Raw genomic sequence first — 25006 nt, forward strand, 5'->3', positions numbered from 1 at the left:
AAAAAAAAAAAAAAAAAAAAAAAGTACGTAACCAAACAGCCTCACTGAGCCCGGCAAGATGCTCACACTCAGGGAGTGCCCGGAGGGGCCACAACTCACACCAGTGACGTGGCAGACTCACTCCCTTGGGGCACACAGTAGGTGGGAAGGGAGGACAAACTGCTCACAGGGCTTAACCTCTCTCCCTGTGGCACTACCAAGCGGCTACGACTGAATCTGAAAGAAGTTAGATGTGAGACAATGAGGCCACCAGGTAACACTTCCCAGGCACTGGGGCTTTTCTCCCAGGACCCCACCCTGGCCAGTGTCAGCACCGCCCGGGGACCCCAGCTCACCCTCAGGCCATAGTAGTGCAGGTGGACCCAGGGCTCCTCAGCATGCTTCTTCTGCAGAAACTCGTAGGACTGCACGCGGCGCTGGCGGGCCTGCTCCGACTCAGGCCGGGAGAAACGTACCTGGTTGGGGAGCGGGGAGGGGTGGGTCCACAACCTCAGGTCTGGGGCGTTTCCAGGCTGCTGCCCCAGCACCCACCAGGAGGCCAGAGAACCTCACATCTGGGGCATTTCCCACCGCCACCCAATTCAGGCTGGGCAGAGGGTAGATTATCCCTCCAGGTAGCCCAGCAAGGAGGCTCTAAGGCATGGACTCTGTTTCTTTATGTTTCACCCCAGAGCCCGTGTTCTCTGCAGACCTTCCCACCCCTTGCTGCTTCCAGGAAGCTGAGCTACAAAGCTGGCCCTGCTGCCTCCCAGGCTGCACTCTCTCTCAGGGCCAGAGCTCACCGTGATCTGCTTCACATCTTCTTCTGCCTCGTCCTGTGAAGAGTCTCCCGCTGCAAAAGAAAAAGCCTTGCTTGCAGCCTCTGTTGGAGGCTCTACACCCCACCCACCAGGCAGGTCTCAAGCAGCGAAGCCCGTGAATTCTCCTTCTGGACCGACGTAGCTGCCTAAGTCAGTGGTTTTCAATTAGGGGCAACTTTGCCCCCCAGGAGACATTTTTGGTTGTCATAATTGTGGGGGTGGGTGCTACTGGCATCCAGTGGCTAGCAGCCAGGGATGCTGCTGAGGATCCTATAATCCATCCCTTTAATACTTCTTGCCATGACCAACCTATCCTGCTAACATATACAGACAGACAGACAGACAGCAGGGCTGGGGGTCCAGGGCTCACCCTCGTTGGCTGCCTCCCTCTCACGGTGCTTGGCATCTGCCTTATCCAGGTAGGAGAAGCTGGGCCGCAGCTGCAGGATGCCATGTAAAGGTGTCAGGTGGAGCTCACCTGGCAGAGGAAGAAGGGCTTGGACCTGACTCTAGGAGCTGAGGCTGACCCACACAGCTTGGCTCAAGGGAGCTACCAAGGGCCCCAGACTCCCCTAAAGGCCTCGGCTCACTGCCAAACCACCTCCCACCTCTGCTCTAGCCCCCAGTCCTAGAGCCTTGGGACCACCAGACCGATGGCCATTCCCAACCCGATCTGGCTGTGCCGGACACAGGAAGTACACAAACCAGATGAAGACATGAACGCAGACTCTTCCACCCAATGTCACTTCCTTAAGGCTTGCCTGCAAAGCCTCCTCCTCCAGCATTCAAGGGCCTCCCAACCCCGGTCCCCAGTGCCCTCCCACACTCGCTTGTTCCAGCCACACTGGGCCACTCATCCACACCAAACACGCCCTGCTCTTTCCCCCGCCAGGCCTCTGCCAGACCACCCTCAGCGCCTCCCTAACCCCACACACACCCAGACCTCTCCTCCTCATCCTCCCACCTCTTCCTGTCAAAATCCCACCCGTCCTGTTAAGAAGTTGGCTAGTGCAAACGGGGCTGGAGAGGAGGCCTGGCGGAGCCCGGTGGAGGAGTGTCTACGCCGTCTCTGGCAAAGATCGTGACTTTCTCTTGTGAATCAGACCTGTGCACTGGGAGGCAGTGCAAAGGTAATCAATTTCAATCAAGCCAATGCAGCCTTGAAAGAAAAGAAATCAGACAGACACTAAGGCTCTGTGGAAGCTCTCTGGGACTCCAGAGGGAGCAGAATGCTTGAGACCAGAAGTAAGTAAGTGACTAGGCCTGGCTGCAAGGAATGTGGCTTTAAAGAACTATATCCTTGAGACTGGGGTTCAAAATAGAAGAGTATAGTTATTTGACATTACTTTTATTCTATCACAGTTTATTTCCTAAGTGCTCAAATTTCTTTTATTGTTTTATAAACTCTAAATACTTATAGAAACCTTGTACTTTTTAATAGCTTTACTGAGATATAATTCACATACCATGTAATTTACCCATTTCAAGCATACAATTCAATGTATTTTAACATATTCACAAACTAGTAAACCAGCACCACAATCAACTTTAGAACATTTTCATCACCCCAGAAAGAAACCCTGTACCCAACAGCAGCAGTCACTCCCCATTCTACTCTCCTCCCAGCCTCTGAAACCAATAATCTACTTTCTGCCTCTATGGGCTCGCCTATTCTGGACATTTCATATGGATGGACTCATGTGACATGTGGTCCTTTGCGCCTGGCTTCTTTCATTTAGCCTAATGTTTTCAAGGCTCACCCATGTTGGAGTGCCTATCAGTACTTCTTTCCTTATTATGGCTAAATAATATTCTAACGTATGGCTATACCATATTTTGTTATCCGTGCATCAGCGGATGGAATTTGGATCATTTCCACTTTTCACTACCATGAATAATGCTGCTATGAACACCTACATACAAGTGTTTGTGTGGAGATGTGTTTTCATTTCTCTTGCGTAGATGCTTTCTAGGAATGGAATTACTGGGTCCTAAGTACCTTGTACTTAAGACAAAATTCTACCCCATCCAAAAGGTTATGCTGTGTGTGTCTGTGTCCCAGGAGGACAATGACCTTTGACCTCCACCCCATCGGGTATGGTAGTGTCAAGCTACAAGTCCCTTGAGGTGCCAAATTCCATTCCCCTGACAATCTGTCATTTCTACAACCTGTCTGGCCTCTGTGGGTATCTAGCATTCGGGGTGTCCTCTTCCTGTCCCAGCCCCCATTCTGCTTCCCTCCCACCCACTCAGCCCTCACAAGCCATGGCAGTCAGGGATGTCTAGCGCGGGTACCTTGCCTGTAGAGCGCGGCAGCATAACGGGACGTGTTACTGGTGGTCTGGGAAGAGCAGAACGTCTGCTTGTCCATCAGCTTCCTACAAGCACAGGGAGGACAGACGTCAAGGGGAAGGAAGCTCCAGGCCTGGGCCTGTAGGCGGAGCCCCCTCCACCCCAGACACCTAAAATCCAACTGCCAGAGACCAAGGTCACAGGACAGGCCACAGGTGCCGCAGGAGGGGAGCTGGGGATGAGGAAACCTCATGTGCAGCCCAAGAAACAAGCAGTGGGTGGGAGCTCCCTCTCCCGTCGAGGGGCCAGCTTGCCTCTCAGCCCAGGAAGAACTTGGTCAGAGGAGCCATCTCGGGAGGGAAGACGTTTCCCACGGGGACGAGTCTGCGCCAGGCCCAGCCATGCAAAGATGGGACGCTGGTGGGAAGCTTAGCTGTAGAGCACAAGGCCTAGGTGTCTCTGAGGGCTCTGGAAGGCTCGTATTTGAAAAACGTGAAGCTCGGAGGCCTTGGGGAACTCACGAGGAGTATGTGCTGGTCTCGTCAGCGCAGGCCCCGTCCACGTTCAGCGCGATCTGCTCCCCTTTGCTGCGGCAATAGTTGGGATTCAGCGTGTCGATGGCCATCTCAAGCTCCACCTGGAGGCACCAAACACCCCCAGCAGCTATGAGGACCCCAAGGCACAGCCCTCAGGGGATCCCCTCAAACCCACCATGCCTACCTCCCTAACCCCAGTCCCTGCCCAGAAGCAGGACTGACACCATCCCTCTCCGAGGGCCCCTAGGCTTCAGTCCACACAAAAGCCACAAAGCCAAATTCCAATAGAAGAGCCAGAGTGCTTTCTTTGGGAGGGGGTTCGTGTAGTTTTGCTTGCCCGCACCCCCAATTCCACTCCCCAAAATCTAAATTAGGTGCCAACATTTAAAAATCAAGGGCTTTTCTCTTTTATCCTTATTTCCAACTTCTTTTGAAAAGTCAGCAGAATTGGCAATACTGGTACAGTGGCAACAGGGCCTGGAGCTGCAGGTGCCCGAGGAAAGGCACGTCTCCTGTTCCGTCACCCTAGCCCTGAGAGGCACTAGATTCCCCGTATCGTGCCCTCTTCGCATTGGCCCTGCCCTGTCCTGTGAACGTGGGTCCACCCACCCCATGTTCTAGTTCATCTCAAGCCTCACTCCTCCCTGGCCTCTCTGGAGCTGCCCACCCCTCTTCTTTCTGGAAGTTTTTCCTCCTGCAGCTTTCAAGGCCCTGCAAGCTGCTGGTTTTCTTCCTAACTCTCCAATCACTCCTCTGCGCTTCCACCCCCAAAAGGCCTGTCTCCTGGATTCTTTCAGCTCCCACCCTACCACCCCTCCCCTCCCTCCACCTCCACCCAAGAGGGCAGCCCCACCTTCTGCTGCTTGGGCTTGATCCTGGCTGAGAGGTGCGGAATGTCATCATAGGTCATCGAGACTGGACGCACAGGGTACTGGGGAAGGGAAGGGAGCCGTCAGTCCACCCTGCCCAGACCCAGTGAGAGCTGAGCTTCAGAGGCGCTGGCCAAGAATCAATAGCCACCCTCCACGCCCACCCCAGACCAGAGGCCCTCGCTGGTCTCTGCCTGCATCCCTGCATCCCATTCTCACTGGCTCCACCTGGTTTCCTTCCAAAGAGCAATTTTCAAATGTCCAAGGGACATGCCTAAGCATCAGACAGGCCCCAGCATGCATAGCCCCATGGGCCCTAGAAGTCAAGCGCACCGCCATGGGAGTCAAGAGGAAGGGTCCGAAGTCTAACTGCTAGTTCACAGGCCATCCAGGTGGAGAAGGACAAGGGAAATGAGACCACAGGAAGCCAAGAGGGAAAACAAAACTGGCGAACACTGCTCACTGCTAAAGCCTGACGATGGATCTGTGGACAAAGGATATCACCTGCCACAAAGGATGTTGTGGCCTTCAAACCCTCTGCCTTGCAGCCACGCCCCCTACAATGCATCCTAAGGGGACTCAGGATGGGGAAAACTAGGAGACTGGCCCTAGATAGTTAAGGTGCATAACAAAGGAATGATTTCAATTAGCCCAGACTCTTGCCACTTCCCATATATAGAAAAGCGCGAAATTCATTAACTCGGAGAGTCTGGTTTTCTTAAACAAACAGTAATCTGATGTTCTGACTCCCCAGGGTTTTGTTGTTGTTTTGCAAAAACTCCTATAAGTCCTGACTCCTCTCTTACCTCTTCAGAATAGTTCCTCAGAGCTACCTGAGAGGCTATCTCCCGGACTTAAGTCCTCAGTACGACCGCCAAATAAAACATAAATTCTCAACTGTTAGGTTGTGCTTTTTTTTTTTTTTTTTCAGTCGACAGATCTATGGGAATCACTAGCCCATTCTCTCTCCTTTTGCTGATGTATGGACTTTTCCATAATAAAAAGTTGATGACAGAGAAGGGAGCTGGTCTGCCAGTGACCTGCTCAGAGAGCTCTCTCTGGGCCCCGGTGTCATCAGGTGTGAAGTTATGTCACATCTGAGCATACTGCTCTGAAATCGCTTCTTTTCTCTGAACAAAGAAGGATGTAGAGACATCCTTCCCCACAGACGCACTCTTCCTTTCTTTCTCCCGTGCTTTACATATGCCACTGGGTGGATGGATGAGTCATGGTTTGGACTCACTTGCAAAAGGCCGTGACCATCGCTATGAATGAACCTGGTGGAGGTGTGGCAGTGCATAAAGTAACCCTCCTTTGGAGGCCATTTGAGATCAGCTGCATTCCAGCCCAAGGAAATGGCTGTTTCCTAAAAGCTCACTTAAATAGCAATACAATGACTCCTCCCTGCTTCCTGGGCTGAAGCTTGGGGCAGGAACTTGGAACTTAGGTCCAGGAACAGCCTGGAGCACAGCTGGTCTGGGCTGAGCCCTGAGCTGGGACAGGCTAGCCCACGACAGCCCGGGAGGCCCCTGGTCTGCCAAGGTCCAGGCAGCTCTGTGATCTCCTGATCGCCGGGAAGGGTGGTGGGGAAGGGTGCCAGTTCTAGAATCAGACGGTCCTAACTCTGCCACTTGCTCCCTGTGTACTCAGGCAAACTCCTCGCCTCCCAGACCATTCGGAGCAGGGAATGAGGCAGGTGGAGCTGACACCCGGCACTGGGCCTGGCACACTATGAACACACATGGGTCACTGTCACCACCATCCGTTCCATCCCTCTGCAGTCAGTCAAGGAAGCAGATGCAGACAACAGCCCCCAGTGCCACGGCCTGTAAAGGCAGATGCCAGGGGCCCAACACCGGGCCTCTTCCCAGCACATGCTTGGAGGGTGCTGCCACCCTGTTCCAGGCCCCTTGTGCAAGTTACTAGCCTCCCTGGGCCTCTTTTTCTTATATGCAACGTGGGGACAAAAATACTTAACAACCTTACTGCTAGGAATGTAAAGTGGTTCAAAACAGTCTTTCATTTCCTCAAAATATTAAACATAGTTTCTATAGGACCCAGCAATTCCACTCCCAGTTATATACTCAAGAGCAATGAAAAACTCTCCACACAAACACTTGGACGGGAATGTTCATAGCAGCATTATGCATAATAGCCAAAACATGGCAACAACCCAAATACCCATCAACTGATGCATGGAGAAATAAAATGTGGCATATAGGTCCATACAGTGAAGTATAGTCACCCATAACAAGAATGAGGTACTGACACATGCTGTAACACGGAAAAGCCTTGGAAACACCACGTTAAACAAAAGGGCCGCATATTACACGACTCCATTTATATGAAATGTCCAGAACAGGCAAATCCATGGCCAGAAAACAGGTTAACGGTTGCCTAGGACTGCAGGGAGTGAGGGCAGAGCAGCAGCAGACACTTCCTAAAATAGACTGGGCCGCTGGCTGCACAACCCTGTGGACAGACTAAAATCCACCGCATTTACACTTAAACAGGGAAGCTGCATGGGTGTGAATTAGATCTCAATAAAGCTGTTATAAAATTACAATAGTAACCACCACAGGGATGTTGTGGGAGGAGATGAGTTAACATATGTAAAATGCTTTGAATGGTGCCTGCAGACAGTCTAGGGTTAACACCTGTGAGTGACTATGATTAAACTACCGGCCCAGCTAAGAGGGGAGGGGGCAGGAATAACAACTGGGGGGACTCACAGCTAGCAGGACAGAGGCGCACCAATGCTGACTGGAGCTGCCCCAGAAAGCTGCTCCCTGAGTCTCGGTTACAGCGGTGGTGATCATTCTTGGCGCCAACTCTGCACCAGGCAGGTGGTGTTCTAAGCACTTTAATATGGACTCACCTGATCCCCGTGGGGACCCTATCAGGCAGATACTATTACTATCACCACTTTGCAAATCAAGAAACTGAGGCACAGAGAGATTTTTTTTTTAAAGGAACTTGCCCAAGGACTCACAGCCAAGCCTCAAGGCCGGGAGACTGTCCCCAGGGCCCAAGCTTTATCCACTACACTGTTCTGCCTCTTAGGGTGGCCTTGGTTTTCCCATCTTCAAAATGAGAGATTACTATTGACCTGCCCATAAAAGCAAAGAAACTGTCTTACAAAACACCCTCTGTTGCCAAGAATTCTAAGCAACGTGGAGGTTTCAAATTGTTCCTGGCCTACCACTTACTGTGTCTCCACCACCCACCAACACTTGCTTTTTTTCCCCCTTTACCTTTATGTCCTATAATTACCTGAAACAGATAGAGCTTCTCTGCCAGACTTTTGGCCAAGTACACGTCGATCTGGGAACAAGGGAAGAAGACTGAATCAGGAGACAGAACCCAATTCCCAACCTGCCCCGGGCACAGCATGCTCCTCAAATTTCAGGAATAATAATGGCTCTGAGGCCATTTGGGGAAGACGAAATAGCTCGGCTGATGCTAAAAATAAAGGGAACCAAATCTCCAACCTGGATATGTCCAGAGCCCCCTGCCCAGGTCCACCATAACCCAATGAAAACATATTCCGAGGCTGCCCAGATCAGGATGCATCCCAGAGGGCCCAATTAAACGCTTTTCTGACGAGGATGGGGCAGGGGAGGACTTCCTCCCTGTGCCCTCCATCACCTGTCCTGGATCGGCCTGTCTTCAGGTGGTGTGACCTGGCTCTTTCTTCTCAACCCTCACCGCCCCTGCCCCACCTTGCAGTTTACCTTCCTGCTTCCTAGCTCTTCCTATGAACCACGTTCTCTCCCACCTCCAGGCCTTAAGGATGAACGGAGGCTCATCAGGCACAGGGCAGGCATACGTGACGGAAACAGCATGTGCAAAGGCCCAGAGCCTCTAGGATATGTCTTGGTCTGGGCTGACTCTGGAACCACCGTCTGCATCTTGAGACCCCTTCCTTGTCAGTCTTGCCTCACAGATCCTAAGCTTCCCAAGGGCAGAACACTGCCTGGCTCCCTGCTGTCACAGCCCCCAGCACATCATGGATTCAGTGAACAACTGCTGAATGACCCAATCTGCATAAGAGCGTGAAGAAGAGGAGCTGTCAAACCCATTCACTCATTCAACAAATAGTCACCGAGTATCTGTTAATTGCCAGGCACTGGACTCGGCTTTGCAGACACAGCGGTGAACAGGACAAAATCCCTGCCCTCATGAGGCTTACGCTTTAATGGAAGGAAACTTATGTGTAGGGGCTGAGAGGTGTTGTGGCCAAACGCAAGGTATGGCCAAGGTAAGGGGCTAGGGAGGGTGTGCAGGAGAACGTCACGTGAGACAGGAGGGTCAGGGAATCCTCTCTGACAAGGTGATGCTGGGTCAGACACCTGAAAGAAGTGAGGGGTCGGCCAGGCAGGTATGAGGAAGAGAGGATGCCAACAGGTCCCAGGCTGGCCTGAGGATGGATGGAAGGGACCCCGTCCCGGCAGAGGGTGGGGAACAGCAGTTACCTCTTGTATGACTGGGTCATCCTCTTCATTGGCCATACTAGGGGGGAGCCAGCCGCGTGGTCCTTGGACTCTATCTGCAAGGAGAGCAAGAGGCCTGGACCGTGAGTCATTCAACCAACACACCTAAGTACCCACTCTGCAAGCAGCCCTGCTCTGGGAGGGAGGAGCCTGAAGCAAACAGAAACTGATCTTATTTCTACATCTATCGTAGAGTCAAAAATAGACAGCCCATTATACACCCCATCAGCCAAAAAACAAAAAAAAAAGCAGGCAGAAACCACCAAGCAATGGGTGTAAACAGGTGGACCCAAGTCACCACATGTCAGCTACACCCATGGGAAGGAATAAATGACCAGTTTTAGGAGTTTTCTGACCACTCACAAAGAATTCACCACCAGGCAGGAGGATGGAGGCTGGCCGGTCCACAGCCATGATGAAAACACCCGAGAAGTAATCGGGGGCCGCGGGGAATCTTTAGAGCTTGATGTACAGCAGAAGGGCAGACCGTCCCAAGACTTGTATTCCAGGGTGACTCCAGCTCTGATATTTGATTTTCAAGCTGACTTTAAACCCAACCCCGAGTGAGATGACCTCCTTTCTGTGGTTTTTCTCTGTGTGTGTGCGCACATGTATAAAAATGACCCTCTTCACATACATACTCTTCTCTTAATTGTCCCCATTTTATAACGAGGAGACTGGAACTCAGAGACGCTTTTATGTGTTTTACCCAAAGCCACACAGGAAGCACGGGGACCCACTGGACCTCAATGCCAGGCCATCCAACTTCAGGCCGCAGTTACAGGTAGGGGAGTTCAGAGGAAGGAAGGGCCTTCCTGCTGGGGGAAGGGGCATTTGGGCTGGGCCTTGAAGGACAGAAGGATTTGGACAAGCCAGGATAGCAGAGGGGAAGAGGGACTCCAGGCAACAGGAAGCACTTCAAGTACCTGAAGGAGGGAAGGCGGCAGCTCGCCATGGTGGAGGGTGAGCACACTGTCCCTCAGTAGCAGTGGGTAAGGGGGGATTGGTTCCAGGACCCTCAAGGATACAAAAATCTGTGCATGTTCAAGTCCCTTACATAAGATGGCACAGTATTTGCATATAACCTAAGCACATCGTATACTTTATTTTTTTCAAAAAGAAAAAATTTTTTTATTGGAGTATAATTGCTTTACAATGTTGAGTTAGTTTCTGCTGTACAATGAGGTGAATCAGCTATATGTATACCTATATCCCCTCTCACCCTCCCACCCCACACCCCCCAACCCACCCATCTAGGTCATCACAGAGCACCGAGCTGAGCTTCCTGTGCTTTATTTATAGCATGTTCCCACTAGTTATCTATTTTATGCATGGTAGTGTACATATGTCAATCCTGATCTCCCAATTTGTCCCACCCTCCCCTTCCCCCTCCACACGTCCGTTCTCTACCTCTACGTCTCTATTCCTGCTCTGCAAATAGGTTCATCCGTACCATTTTTCTAGATTCCACGTATATGCGTTAATATACAATATTTGTTTTTCTCTTTCTGGCTTACTTCACTCTGTATGACAGACTCTAGGTCCATCCACGTCTCTACAAATGACCCAATTTCGTTCCTTTTTTTTTTTTTTTTTTTAATTGGGGTATAGTTGTTTTACAATGTTGTGTTAGTTTCTACTGTACAGCGAAGTGGAGTTCCCTGTGCTATACAGCAAGTTCTCATTAGTTATCTATTTTATACATATTACCGTATATATGTTAGTCCCAATCTCCCAATTCATCCCACTCCCCCTTACCCCCTTGGTGTCCATATGTTTGTTCTCTACGTCTGTGTCTCTATTTCTGCCCTGCAAACCGGTTCATCTGTACCATTTTCTAGATTCCACAGATGTGCATTAATACACAATATTTGTTTTTCTCTTTCTGACTTATTTCACTCTGTATGATAGTCTCTAGGTCCACCCACATCTCTATAAATGACCCAATTCCGTTCCTTTTTATGGCTGGGTAATATTCCATTGTATATATGTACCACATCTTCTGTATCCATTCATCTGTCGCTGGACCTTTAGATTGTTTCCACATCCTGACTATTGTAAATAGTGCTGCAATGCACATTGGGGTACATGTGTCCTTTGAGTTATGGTTTTCTCAGGGTATATGCCCAGTAGTGGGATTGCTGGGTCATATGGTAGTTCTATTTTTAGTTTTTTAACCAACCTCCATACTGTTCTCCACAGTGGCTGTATCAATTTACATTCCCACCAACAGTGCAAGAGGGTTCCATTTTCTCCACACCCTCTCCAGCATTTACTGTTTGTAGATTTTTTGATGATGGCCATTCCAAAGCAATCTACAGATTCAGTGCAATCCCTATCAAATTACCAATGGCATTTTTCACAGAACTAGAACAAAAAATTTTACAATTTGTATGGAAACACAAAAAGACCCCGAATAGCCAAAGCAATCTTGAGAAAGAAAAACAGAGCTGGAGGAATCAGGCTCCCAGAATTTAAACTATACTACAAAGCTACAGTAATCAAGACAGTATGGTACTGGCACAAAAACAGAAATATAGATCAATGGTACAGGACAGAAAGCCCAGAGATAAACCCATGCACATATGGTCACCTAACTTATGACAAAGGAGGAAAGAACATACAATGGAGAAAAGACAGCCTCTTCAATAAGTGGTGCTGGGAAAACTGGACAGCTACCTGTAAAAGAATGATATTAGAGCACATGGTATATTTTAAATCATCTCTAGGTTAATTATAATACCTAATACAATGTAAATAGTTGCCAGGCGCAGGGCAAATTTAGTTTCTGAGGTTAGCTGAATCCATGAATGTGGAGGGCTGACTGTAATTCAGCTGGGATGACCCTTCATATTCCCAAAGGGAGGGGATGGGTACAGTTAGAAAGGCACCTGGGCACCCTCCAATCTCAGCAGTTCCCAGACCTCCACTTTTAGGTAAGACCAGCTCGATTCTTGTCTTATCTACCTAACATTTGAATGGTTTAATATTTAAAAGAACATAAATATTTTCACCATGGGATTCAATGGCATCTAAGCCCCCTGCCCCGGCCACCAAGCGGAGTCATCTCGCTTATTCCAGATATACATTCCAGACGCTGAGAATGCTCAGGCCAAAACAATGGCATCATCCTCAGTGCTTCTCTTCCTCTCGCCCCACGCCAGCAAATCCTGTCAGCTGTGCCTTCTAAGTATGTCGGGAATCTGCCCACCCCCACTGCCACCTCCATCTCCTGCCCGCCTTAGAGCAGCAGCCTCCTAACTGGTCTCCCTGCTTCCACCTTTGCCTCCTACGGTCTTTGCTCACCCCACAGCCCACCCCACAGCCGGCAATCACATCACTCCTCCGCCCTCAAAGTCTTCCCATCTCACTCAGAAATAAAAGTCAAAGTCTTTTTCATCCCATGTGAGGCCCTAGACAACTCCCTCCCTGACCCTTTTCCTTTCAGACCTCATCTCCCACAGGTCTCCTTCCCTCCCCCATCCCTCACCTCTGGGCTTTTGTAACTGCTCTACCAGCCCCCATAACCTCATGGCTCCCTCCTTCACCTCTTTCAGGTTTTTGCTCAGATTCTACCTCATAGCTAAGACTTTCCCCAACCACCCAATTCAAAAATCACAACACCCCGCGCCGCCAGCTCCTTCCCTGCTCTGGTTTTCTCCATAGCATGTATCACCATGTGACAGTTTATAGCTCTGTATTTATTACCCATCCTCACCCCCACTGCCAATAAGTGGTAAACTACATGAAGGCAGAGATTTTCCTCTATTTCGTCCCTTGCTGGCCCCCAGTGCCTAGCACACAGCAGGCACTCAATACGTACGTGTTGTCTGAATAAGTAAACCACAGGAATGCCATTTAATAGGGAGCTACCATAGGACTCTGAGCAGAGGAAGAGAGTAGAGGGAAGCAGGCTACCTCAACAGTTCGGGATTAGAAGACTAGAAGAAAGTCATAAACCCCAAATGCCTGTTACCGCCCGGACAGACGGCAATGCATGGGAGAGCCTGAGACCCCACCTCACCTGCCAAGGATCATAAACGTATGCAAAGTACCTACCTTCCCTCCAGCTGGCTCTGTGGACAACTGAGAGATTGGGGACTTCTGGGTGAACCAGGGAACCGACGTAGGTACTAAAAGGGTACGGCCTGGGAGGATCCCAAGACAGGCTTTCTCAGCTCTTTCTCTATTGGCCTCTCCCCAGTCAAGGAGGAGCTCAGGAAGGATGGTGCTCCTCCCTCCAGATAGAATATATGATTCGGTTAATGCAGGGATTATCACCTCCCTTCATCCTCCCAGGCAACATCATCCAACTCAGAGGCTTTCAAGTTTTTCAGCCTAAGACCCACAGTGAGAAACCCATTTCATATAAATGACCCGGAATATACATACAATTACCTCACTAAAACAAGGTTTCACATAACCATTCATTGTCCCTACTATATCTGATGCAGTGATGATTTTTATCCTCACTCATTAAAATTAAAAATACTGGTTACAAACCCCCTAAGCTGATTTCACATCCCACTAATAAATCTTGATCTGCAATTTGAAAAGTTCTGCTTCAACAAGTCTTTCCTACCTCCAATCCTCCCAGAAACACCCAGAGCTACCCTTGCGGGGGCGGGGGGGGGGAGAACAGATCACATCATTCCCCTGCTCAAAACCCTTCAACTGTCACATAGAATAAAATCCAAATTCCTTTCCATGGCCCCAGGGTCCCATACGATCTTGCTGGGCCTACAACAAGCTAAGCCCCAGCCTGTCTCAGGAGCTTTGCACACCACCTATTTTCCCCAGGTCTTTTCAAGGCTGGCTCCTTTGCACTAGTATCACCACCCCCACCCCCTCCAGGAACAGACAGGTTCCCGGGACTATCCACCTTAAAGAGCCCCCCACCCATTTCCAGTCACTACCACATCCCCATTTTATTTCCTTCATGGTTCTTATCACAATCCGGAACTACCTCGTCTATATGCTTATGTGTGTCTGTCTTCTGCACTAGAATGTAAGCTCCATGAAAGCCTCTCAGTGCTTCAACCATAAAATGGAGATGATTATATTTACTTCATCAAGTTGATATGGGGATTACTATCTTTTTAAAAAATTGAACAATGCCTGGCATGGAGTAAACACTCAGTATAGTACAAAGAATGATGGAGTGAATGAGTGCACGAAATCAGGCAGTTACAGACCTTTTACCCAGTGAGCCTAACTCAGCCCCATCCAGAGACTAGTGGCCTCACGGTTTGGGCCTTGTGGACACTTGAGGATAGAGGTGTGGCCTATCCTCTCAGGCCACAAGACAAGCTTCCCCAGCAGCAGTGACCACCTTGGCCTCAACAGGGTGTCCTGTGGCCACAAGGGTACTCCATGGTAGTGGCTCCACGCCATTGAGCACAGAAAACATCCCCTGCCAGGGGGCTGCTCAACAAACGGAAAGGGGACAAGAACACCAGGTGAATGAATCTAAGGAAGGGTCCAGAGCAGAGGAGGTGCCTGAAAACCACAGCTGGGTGCCATCAGTGCTGCACCCAGCAATCTAACCTGTCCGCCAATCAGAAAAGCAGAGGCAACTCCAAATAATCTCCGGTTACTGGAGGGAGGGAGACAAGGTGAGGACAATATACAATGTGAATTAAGAGGAAAGGGCCCCGGGGCAAATAGTCTCAAGGTCTGGATTCTTATTGGCTGTGTGCCCCTCGCACAAGGCATCTCCCTCTTTGGGTCACCCCAGTTTCCACCCCTGTTAAAAGGAGAGATGGCCTAGGGGCAGGAAGAATGAACTCAACTGAGTCAGACCCTCCCTTCTCTAAGGACTTAATACTCAATCTCATTTAATCTGCTCAATAGCCCTATAAATCAAGCTGTACCATCCCCAATTAAGAAAGAAGGAAACTAAAGTTCAGACAGTAAGTAACCTACCCAAGGTCACAGGGCTGGAGAATGGCGGAGTTAGGACACAAACCTGAGTCTAGCTGATGTCAAAGAGCCTTATTCTCATTCTTAACGACTATGCTGAACGCTTTTTTTAAGAGGAGGCAGGATGGCATAGTGGGTAAGAACCTGGACTCTGGAGCGGAACTGTGCAAGTTCAAATCCCAGGTCTGCTGTTTGCTACCCGTGGCCCACCCGGAGCAGTAGTACTGCTCACTGTTTTTTTTCATCCCTAAAATGGGGATAACAAAAGTACCGACCTCAGAGGAATGTGGTATAAATAACCTATGGGAAGGTTTGTTACTACGTGGCCCAATGTTTTCTTCCAATATAAAAAGGCAGGAAACACAGCCACGAAACTAACTGCAACCTGGGGCTTCTCCCGTCTTACCCTATTGGGCCCTCACCACAAACCTATAAGGTAGGTAATTCTATTATCCCCACTTCACAGATAAAGAAACTGTGGCGACTGCTAAGATCTCTTTCTGCCCCCAAGCCCAACGATTCTAAAGGTAACACAACAGAACGACCTTTTTTATTTACCGGTTTACGTGCTTACTGACACCTCCTCTGATCAAATGATCAGGGCCCTATCCGCCGCACGTAGCTGGCTCCCAGTTAGCCCTGAATGGTGGCCGGAATAAATGAATGAATAATTCCGGGCCTAGCCGGACGGAAGCTAATCTGGGGCGAGGAGGGGGCCCGGGCACCCTTCCCCTGCCCATCAGGGCGGGCCGCCAGCCCCAAGCCACACTGTCCAATGGGTTTCGCCTCCCTCGCGGGTGGTCAGGCCCCCTTCTCACGCCCACCAAGCAGCCACTGCCACGAGCCGCCACGCCGGCAGGACATCGGCTGCCTTCGGACAGGTGCTCCCGTAGGAGGCCCGTCTGAGCCGGGCGGGGCAAGGTGGCTGGACCCTGAGTCACCGCCGGCAGCCTCGGCCGCGGCCTCACCGACTGCCGGGCCGAGGCGAGGTCGGAGCCCGCGGCCAGCCCGGGTCTACTGGGCCAGGCTGCCCGTCCTTCCCGCCCGAGTCCCGGGAGGCCGCCGGCCCCTTGGCACCGGGTGGCGCGGGCCTCCGGGCCTACGCGGCAGCCCCGCCCAGGTCCACCTCGAGAGTGCAGCCCGGCTCCAGCCTGGGCGGGCGCTGCCACATCGGCACTCACCTCTCCGACGGGCCCGCGCGCGGGCGGCGGCAACGGCCCAGGTACCCGCGGGCTACACAGGCGGCGGCGGCCCGGCTCTCCTCTCAGGCAGCGGCCATGTTGCTGGTGGAGAAACTCGGCGGACACGTGGGGGGAGCTAGCGGGGAGGGCCCTCGCGCTTCCTTTTACCCACAATGCCCCGCCCAGGCGCGCGCGGGCCCGCCCCCTCCGCCGCTCCATTCATGCGGGCAGCCAGCCGCGCCTGGCTGCAGGGGGCGTCGTTGCAGCCGCGGAACAGAGATGAATACAGAACCAGACACGGAGGCAGTAGCAACGAAAAAAAAAAAAACCTCACTTTGGCAGCGGTGGGATTCGAACCCACGCCCCCGAAGAGACTGGAGCCTTAATCCAGCGCCTTAGACCGCTCGGCCACGCTACCCAGCTGTGGCTAAGTTCTTCTAGGAAACTCCTTAATACATTTTTATGCAATTGCAGTTCATTTCTGTGGGAGTTTGTTTCATATGTGCTTTACCTTATCCCTATAGAACTATTTTACAACATGCCAGGTACTAAAAAGAAAAATATTTGCTCAAATATTTAGACCCACACTTCTGAACAGGTCTTAGAATGAAAAGCACTTTAAGAATCTGTATTCTGGGTAGGACGTTTAACTCGGAGACGTCAAGTTAATTCACATGGGAGAAATGATGGATTTCAGCAGTAACCCGCACCAGGGGCTTCAGAAGCCAAACCACGGGAACTGGTGGGGCAGTTTTCTCTAAAAAATTGTGTGTTTTAATTTTTAGTTACACAAATACTATGTGAATTGTTGCAAATATAAAAACTTTGCAGATACAATACAAATGTTCTTTTACCTTTGGCGTCTATCGTAAGTCCGAAGAGGTAACCATTATACAGCTTAGCATACTGTATATCCTTCTGGATCTTCTACTGTGAATTTATATGGATACATATGGATATATTCATAATAGATATATCCATAGAAAATAGATGTTTTGTTTTTATTGTTATGGGTTTTTACATAAATATAAATATTATCATGCTGTTAGTATTTATCTGCAACTGTTTTTTCACCCGACTATGTTTTTTAAATATCTATTCATGTTGATATACAGATATTTAAAAATACAGAAAAAGTACAAAGAAAAAATAATCATCCATATTCCCACTACCTAATATTGGTGGCATTTCACTTCCAATTCTTTTCCTGTGTATGTGCTTTTTATTAAAAGTGTGAATACATTGTCCTTTTAAAAATCTATTAAAAATATTAGACAATTACAAACAAAAAGAATTAGACTATTACAAATGAAAATATAACCCCTTCCCAAACATCTCCCTTGGCTAAAACTATTATGAATTTGATGTGTATCCTTCCAATTCATTCTTATACTTTCATATCTATCTATCTATCTATCCTTGTGTGTGTGTGTGCATACACCCATGAACAATACATAGTATGATCTTTTTTTGCTTTTCATTTACATAAACCTTACTACGTTGTACCAATATCATTCTGCAACTTGCTTTTCTCCTCCAACATTATGTTTTTGATTTATTGTGACACATTTAGATCTAATTTATTCCATACTATGAATATGGACATTTAAGTTGTTTATATTAAGTTGTTATATTCAAGTTTCTGGTTAATATCCAGTTGGCAGACACCTTGATATTTGGGCATTCCATAGTCCTCCTCTGCAGTTCCTCCTTAACCCATTTTTTTTCTCCAGCTACCTTTAAAATAAGTATTGATATGCAAAGACTTCATTGTACTGGGAGAGTTTGTTACTTTTAAAGAAATCTTTAAAAAATACAGAAGCAGCCATCTCTCTAGGCCAGGCATTGTTGGGGGATCTATAGTTCTTGAGATCAATAGAAGCACTGATCTACTCACGGTGTTTCAGTACCAAGAGGCACTGTGTTTGTGAGTTATGTGGCGGGTTTTCCAAAAGGAAATATCCCCATGGTGGAAAATAATTGCTGGAATCTCCGCCTAATCCCACTTTTCTAGGAATTGCCTGACCAGCCCAGAGGGTGGGTCCACCCTCTGGGTAGCCACCTTCCCCAAACCATGGCCAGTGGGCTCTATAGTAAACATAGGACAGAGGTTGGACCAATCAGATTCTCTTTTGAGAATCTGAACTGAGACATGGTAAGTTCCTGGTTTGTTATTTTCACTGTGTTAAGTGTTGGAGTTAGTCTCTGAGATTGACTGACTGGAACTAGGGAGAACGTGGGATTTGGGGTGGCCATATTCTGTGAGATGGACTGGAGAAGTAGAGAAAAATAATGATAAAATGAGAAGAAGAGCAGAAAGTCATAGAGAAATTCTGATGGTTTTGTGGCTCCCAACTCAAGACTCTTCCCGGGGCCCAGTGGAATTCACATTCTTGGAGACATCCCTTTATCATTGTAATAAATTCCTCTTTTCTGCTAAAGATAGGGTTACCTGGTAGCTGTAACAAATGAACTATCCTTGCGTGGTAAGGGCTCAAACAGAGCTAAAGGTATTTCTGCCAGAATATTTGCAGCAATTCAGGTCTGTCCCTACCAGAATGCTTAACAGGGATGCAGGCTGATCCTGGAAGACAGAGCCCAGGGCCTCCTTTTGGGCATTTCTTGCAGACCTGCAGTCCCATTACATAGCTGGCTTATGAAAATCAGATGTGAAACTAATAAGCAGGAGAAGCAGAATGTTGCACCAGAACTCCTGGACCCACTGGTTCCCAGCAGCTTTATGTAAAAGGAGAGAGGGAAGGGCTGAAACCCTGACTGTCCCTTGCCATGTCTACTCTGTCCCTTGAGGTGGAGGGGGGAAGGACAAGCACCACAGATCAAACACTGCCCCTGTCACCCACCCTCAATCTAGAGGCTGTCAGGTGAAGGGTGTCTGTCTCCAGATCATAACCCCTCAGCTGTGGGCAGTGGGGATGGACATGGGGGCTCTGTACTGGATCCCCTCCAATCTTCGCTCCCTTGCTCCTGCAAAAGGAAAATCACTCCAAACCCGGTCTGAGACCAAACTGCACTGCATGAATCTCCTTCTGGAAAGAAATTAACATTCCTGATCAAATGCTTAACGATTTTTCTTATGAAATTTACTAGCATTAAGATTTATGCTGGGAAACTTGTTTTCTGCCCATCAACCAGCTGACTGTTGTTTGTCAGTCAAGAGAGTAGTGAACTTTAATGGAACGTTCCCTCTCTCTCTCTCTCCCTCATCTAACAATGATGATTTAATCATTCTCTCGTCCTATAAAGTGTCTCTACCAAAATAGAGGTCAGAAGAATGGTCACCCTTGTTGGGGGTGGGGAGGGGGGCTGAGGGAGCTTTCTAGAGTTCTACAAATGTTCTAAAATTCAGCAAGCTCTACACTTAAGATTGTACAGTTTACTCTATTAGATGATACTGTAATAAAAGGTAATTTTTTTTTTTTTTTTTTGGTACGCGGGCCTCTCACTGTTGTGGCCTCTCCTGTTGCGGAGCACAGGCTCCAGATGCACAGGCTCAGCAGCCATGGCTCACAGGCCCAGCCGCTCCGCAGCATGTGGGATCTTCCCGGACCTGGGCGCGAACCCACGTCCCCTGCATCGGCAGGCGGACTCCCAACCACTGCGCCACCAGGGAAGCCCCCTAAAAGGTAATTTTTAAAAAATGTCCCTACCAAGTGTGGATCTGTGAACTAGCCTCCGTGAGGAGTTACACTGGCAGGAAGGCTATAATAAAATTTTGGCATAGGCTTGCAAAAAAACCATTTGAAAAGTTTTCCTTAACACTTGCCTCTAATCTTCAGGGCCCTTTTCCTCTTCCTCCCCAAAGGGAATACTCTCTGAGTGGGAATCTGTTGTTTTTGTCTTCCCAGAATCCATCCCCGACTTTTCTGGTTCCAATGCCGATTTTCCTTTGAGGAAACACTCCTCCCTGTCGTCTTTTTTTTTTTTTATTTTTATTGGCGTATAGTTGGTTGTCAATGTTGTGTTAGCTTCTGCTGTACAGCAAAGTGAATCAGTTATAAATACATATATCCACTCTTTTTTAGATTCTTTTCCTATATAGGCCATTACAGAGTATTGAGTAGAGTTCCCTGTGCTATACAGTAGGTCCTTATTAGTTATCTATTTTATGTGCAGTAGTGTGTATGTGTCAATCCCAGTCTCCCAGTTTATCCCTCCCCACCCCACCACAACCCCCCTGTGGTCTTCAAGGAACTGTCAATCGAAGTACAAAGTGGGCAGGCACAAGATCCAAATTAGGCCATTCAGAGGCTTTATCCTGGAAATCTGGATTTGGACACCAGATACAAGGATTTTTAGCTCACTAGTGGGGCTGGGAAGGAAACTTCCAGACTCTTACCTTCTGCTAGATCCCCACATTTGCCCTGGGACCGCCCTTTCTGAGGCCTATTTCCCTTTCACCTTCCAGTATATAAGCTACCTCCTTCTCAAAAAAATTGCTCCTTCGCTAACGTTGGCTAGCGTTGATTTCTGTTACCTGCAACCAAGGAAACCCCCTGATCACCTAGGCCTCCCCAAAAGGAACCTTGTTTTTGCAGAGGAGACAGTTTAGTTGCTTTTGCAGAGCACACCCCCTCAGCAAGGTGACCAGGCCACTTCTGTCAGGAACAAATGCTTAATTAGAAGGAGAACTGGGACCCTGGAGTGAACTAGGACTCTCCCTGGTGGACCACATGCAGTCATCTTACACCTTGACCACTTAAAAGTCCACAGAAATGGACAGACCTGAGTGAGATCTCCTGTGTTGAGTCAAGTTAAGCTGAAGGCTCCACTACTGCTGGTACCCTTCCTTCGATACCTTTAAGTTTCAGCGGTTCAAACACGCTCCTGTGTCCTGTGCTGGTAGATCATGGGGATAATGCGGCAGCAGCCACAGTTGGCATCATTTATGTTGAAACTATGATGGTGTTTGAGCTTCAAACCTCCACCTTTCCTTCTTGATGAATGAAAACATTCTTATCAAATACTTTCGCTGTGGGATACCTTTAAGCCTCATTTTTCTCATCTGTAAAATGGTCACAATAACACTGAGGTTTGTTGCAGGGTTAGAAGGTGACTGTGTACGTCCAGCCCAATGTCTGGCATGCCATATATCATTATTTCTAAGACATTTTTTTTCACCTTTTAATATCTCTAAAATTGACCTGCATCTTATGATCGATGGCATACAGTTTATTTTCAGTGTTTTTTTCTTATTAATACAGAAAATAATGGTGCATCTTAACATCAGTGGTGTCTTAGATTCAACAAAGCATAGTAGTAGATGCTCAATCTATGAATTACCATAATGAATTTTTAACTTAGCAAATTTAATTTAGTATTTTTATAGCTTAGTAAACATTTAAAATTCTTACTTTGAGCTCTGCAAGCTATCAATCTCTAGAGAGGAAACAGAGCCTCCTGCAAATTTGCCCCCTGCAAATTTCTCTTGCGGTTTCTTCTCTAGCTGGACATACTGGCAAGGGAAATCTTGAAAATGAGGTTCAGCTTAGCCAAGTTGACGTCTAGAACCACCACAGGCTATCACTGAAAGCCTAGTGAATGCTGGCACTAGCCTATGAATCAGGCTTTATGAGATGGAGGTCAAGATAACTGAGAGATTGTACCAATTTTCTAAGAGCCTGGCAGGAAGAGGAACAGACATAAAATGTAACAGGAGGCTGTATTACTCCAAAAATATCGCAGGATCGGATGATGTGAAAACCTTCACGGAACATTGGACCATGACACCATTCGCATCGGGATGAGCTGCAATGAAGGAAACATCAAATCTACTAAAGGAAAGACAGTTTGCTTGATTCTATGTAAGACTCAAAGTAGTATAAAACATGGCCCTTCTCATTATTGATCTTACCATCTCACTGAGGAGCTAAGACATACGCAAGTGAAAAATTAAATGCTGAAAAATAACCATGTGTATACAAAGTAATAATAAATAAAATTCTTACTTTGATAATTTTATCAGTTCTTCATGTGTGTAATATCAATTCTACAAGGCTTGTTATCAAAATAAACAGTACGCCTACTCCTTCCACTCCAGGCAACCACTTTCAACTTTTAGCTGATTTTTCTTGTGTTTCTCTCCATATGTCTAAACAACATATTGTTGCTTTTTTTGTTTCCTCCCTCCCTCCCTCCCTCTCTCCACCACCCCCCTCTCTCTTTCAACTTTAGGCGTTTCCTATTGACTTCCTGCTAAGGAAGATAAGAACTTAACCTTAATCATCCCACCTCTGCCATCACAAACACCTCAACCCTCCTAAAAGTGTTGTCTCGTAATTTCATTTGAACAATAATTAGTAAATGCTACTCACTAAGTTTGAGCTTAGCTATGTACTCAACTATGATTATTTTTCCTTTTCTGGAAAATATTTTTACCTCATTCTTTACTTAATAATTACCTTTAAAAAAATGTACCTACTTTCTATGAATTCATCCCTAATTCAACTTCAAACTGTCCATCCTTGCCACACAGACACATGAGGTGTTCTATCGCTTCAACTTTTTGAAGACATGTCTCCCACAGCATCCTGACAGGGGCCCTAGACTCTAGGTTTATGGTAAGGCCACCATGTTGAGATGGCCCTTCACCCTCACCTGGGCACTGACTTTTCCTCACTCTCATGCTGGACCTCACACATTTCTTGTTATTCCCCCAACACTGGCCCTCTTTTGATAGAGTAACTCTTCCAGTGGCTTCTGGAGGAACAATATTTGAGAGGTTACTTTCTTGAGAATTTACATGTCTGAAATTGTCTTTATTTCACCCTTATGCTTCATTAATAGTTTGGGCATATGATTCTAGGTTAAAGTGTATTTTCCCCAGAATTCAGAAGCCATCAGCTTCCAACTTCCAGTGTTACTGTTGAGTTGTCTGATGTTATTCTGATTCTCAATCATTTTATGAAACTTGCTCTTTCCCTCTGAAAGTTTCCGGGATCTTTTCCCTGTCCTCAATGTTCTGAAATTTCATGAATATGAATCTTGGCATAGGTCTAATTTTATCAATTGTGTTAGATACTTAATGGGCCCTATTGTTCTGGAGACACACATCCTTCAGTCCCAAGAAATGTTCTCAACATTTTTTAAAGACTCTCGGGGAACTTCCTTGGCGGTCCAGTGGTTAAGACTCTGCGCTTCCATTGCAGGGGGCATGGGTTTGATCCCTGCTAGGAGAACTAAGACCCCCACATAATGCGCAAAAAAAAAAAAAAGATTCTCTCCCCTCTACTTTCTCTGTTTTAAGTTAGGCTCCTAGGCTTATAAAAATTTTTTTCTTTTATTTTAATTAAGACTACTACATTTATTTTTTTCCAAGAGGTACTACTTAGTATTAAGAGCTCTAATTCTTTGGAACTAATTTCCTTTATAATTGGAAAAACTAAAATTGTTCATGAAGTCAGAAAGAAATATATGTAGGAAGAAAAACAAATGGATACCTCAAATGGCTCATAAAAGGAAAAACAAAACAAACTCAGTCCTAACCAGACTTATGAATTCCTTTTGGTGATCTTAAATACTGATAAGTATGTCAAGGTAGGAGAAAAGAAAGCAAACCTTTTTGGAACCTTCATTGTATTACAATGAAAGCATTTGCTTACTTCTAAATGATTTGCATACTGGTAGGACTGAGTTACACTTCTTTACATTTTAATCTATATGCTAAATATAACTCAGTAAAAATGATATCTATAACTACATGCACGCTTAATTTCTAGTAAAAGGCTATATGAAAATTTTGACTTTGAAACTAGGATCGTAGAATTCAGGTCCTAAATTTTAAAAAGCCAAGGAAAGACCATTAAAAACTACACATACATGATCTTAGACTGTTCTTAGCTAATTTCTCCACAAAGCAAAAATGCTAACAATTATAATGGTTCCATCGTGGAACAGTTGTACAGCCCAGAGTGCATGCTCCTCTAGCTCTTAGAATTTCCTCTCCTATTCTTTAGCTTTTGTGTTCTTTTGTTCCACTTCCTGGGAGATTTCCTCAACTTCATTTTCCAACCCTTCTATTAAGTTACTCATTTTTGTAAGGGTATATTCGATTTACAAGAGCTCTTTGCTGTGTGATTTAAAAAAAAAAAAAAAACTTTATAATTGCTTTACAATGGTGTGTTAGTTTCTGCTGTATAACAAAGTGAATCAGCTATACGCATACATATATCCCCATATCCCCTCCCTCTTACGTCTCCCTCCCACCCTCCCTAAGCCACCCCTCTAGGGGGACACAAAGCACCAAGCTGATCTCCCTGTGCTATGTGGCTGCTTCCCACTGTTTTACATTTGGTAGTGTATATATGTCCATGCCACTCTCTCACTTTGTCCCAGCTTACCCTTCCCCCTCCCCATGTCCTCAAGTCCATTCTCTATGTCTGTGTCTTTATTCTTGTCCTGCCTCTAGGTTCATCAGAACCGTTTTTTTTAGATTCCATATATGTGCATTAGCATACGGTATTTGTTTTCTCTTTCTGACTTACTTCACTCTGTATGACAGACTCTAGCAAGACCTGTATGCAGAAAACTATAAGACACTGATGAAAGAAATTAAAGACGATACAAACAGGGGGAGAGAGATACCATGTTCTTGGATTGGAAGAATCAACATTGTGAAAATGACTATATACCCAAAGCAATCTACAGATTCAATGCAATCCCTATCAAATTACCAATGGCATTTTTTAAAGAACTAGGACAAAAAATCTTAAAACTTGTATGGAGAATTACCAATGGCATTTTTCACAGAACTAGAACAAAAAATTTTACAATTTGTATGGAAACACAAAAAGACCCCGAATAGCCAAAGCAATCTTGAGAAAGAAAAATAGAGCTGGAGAAATCAGGCTCCCTGACTTCAGACTATACTACAAAGCTACAGTAATCAAGACAGTA

At 47.1% G+C, this 25006-nt stretch overlaps 1 protein-coding gene and 1 non-coding gene across 5 annotated transcripts in view; both read right to left on the minus strand.

Annotated features, from left to right (window-relative positions):
- POLR3E (RNA polymerase III subunit E) overlaps window positions 1-16214 on the minus strand; it is a 31536-nt gene extending 15322 nt beyond the window's left edge. The window contains exons 1-9 of one of the 4 annotated variants that reach the window (XM_024744517.1): window positions 16094-16214; window positions 8973-9046; window positions 7771-7821; window positions 4482-4559; window positions 3614-3729; window positions 3096-3178; window positions 1171-1278; window positions 783-832; window positions 336-455 (exon numbers count right to left, since the gene is read on the minus strand). In XM_024744517.1, the coding sequence (XP_024600285.1) occupies window positions 336-455; window positions 783-832; window positions 1171-1278; window positions 3096-3178; window positions 3614-3729; window positions 4482-4559; window positions 7771-7821; window positions 8973-9008 (642 nt within the window). In that variant the 5' untranslated portion in view covers window positions 9009-9046; window positions 16094-16214. Of the gene's footprint in view, window positions 1-335; window positions 456-782; window positions 833-1170; window positions 1279-3095; window positions 3179-3406; window positions 3522-3613; window positions 3730-4481; window positions 4560-7770; window positions 7822-8972; window positions 9047-16093 lie in introns of those variants that run through there. The other 3 variants (XM_024744519.1, XM_024744520.1, XM_024744518.1) reach the window with 3 other exon arrangements.
- Window positions 16215-16429: 215 nt separating this feature from the next.
- On the minus strand, window positions 16430-16511 carry TRNAL-AAG (transfer RNA leucine (anticodon AAG)). Its single transcript has one exon. It is a non-coding gene; the product is annotated as a tRNA-Leu (tRNA).
- Between the last annotated feature and the right edge of the window lie 8495 nt (window positions 16512-25006).

This window comes from Neophocaena asiaeorientalis, unplaced genomic scaffold (genome assembly GCF_003031525.2).
Source record: "Neophocaena asiaeorientalis asiaeorientalis breed wild unplaced genomic scaffold, Neophocaena_asiaeorientalis_V1.1 scaffold91, whole genome shotgun sequence".
NCBI classification, from domain to species: domain Eukaryota; kingdom Metazoa; phylum Chordata; class Mammalia; order Artiodactyla; family Phocoenidae; genus Neophocaena; species Neophocaena asiaeorientalis.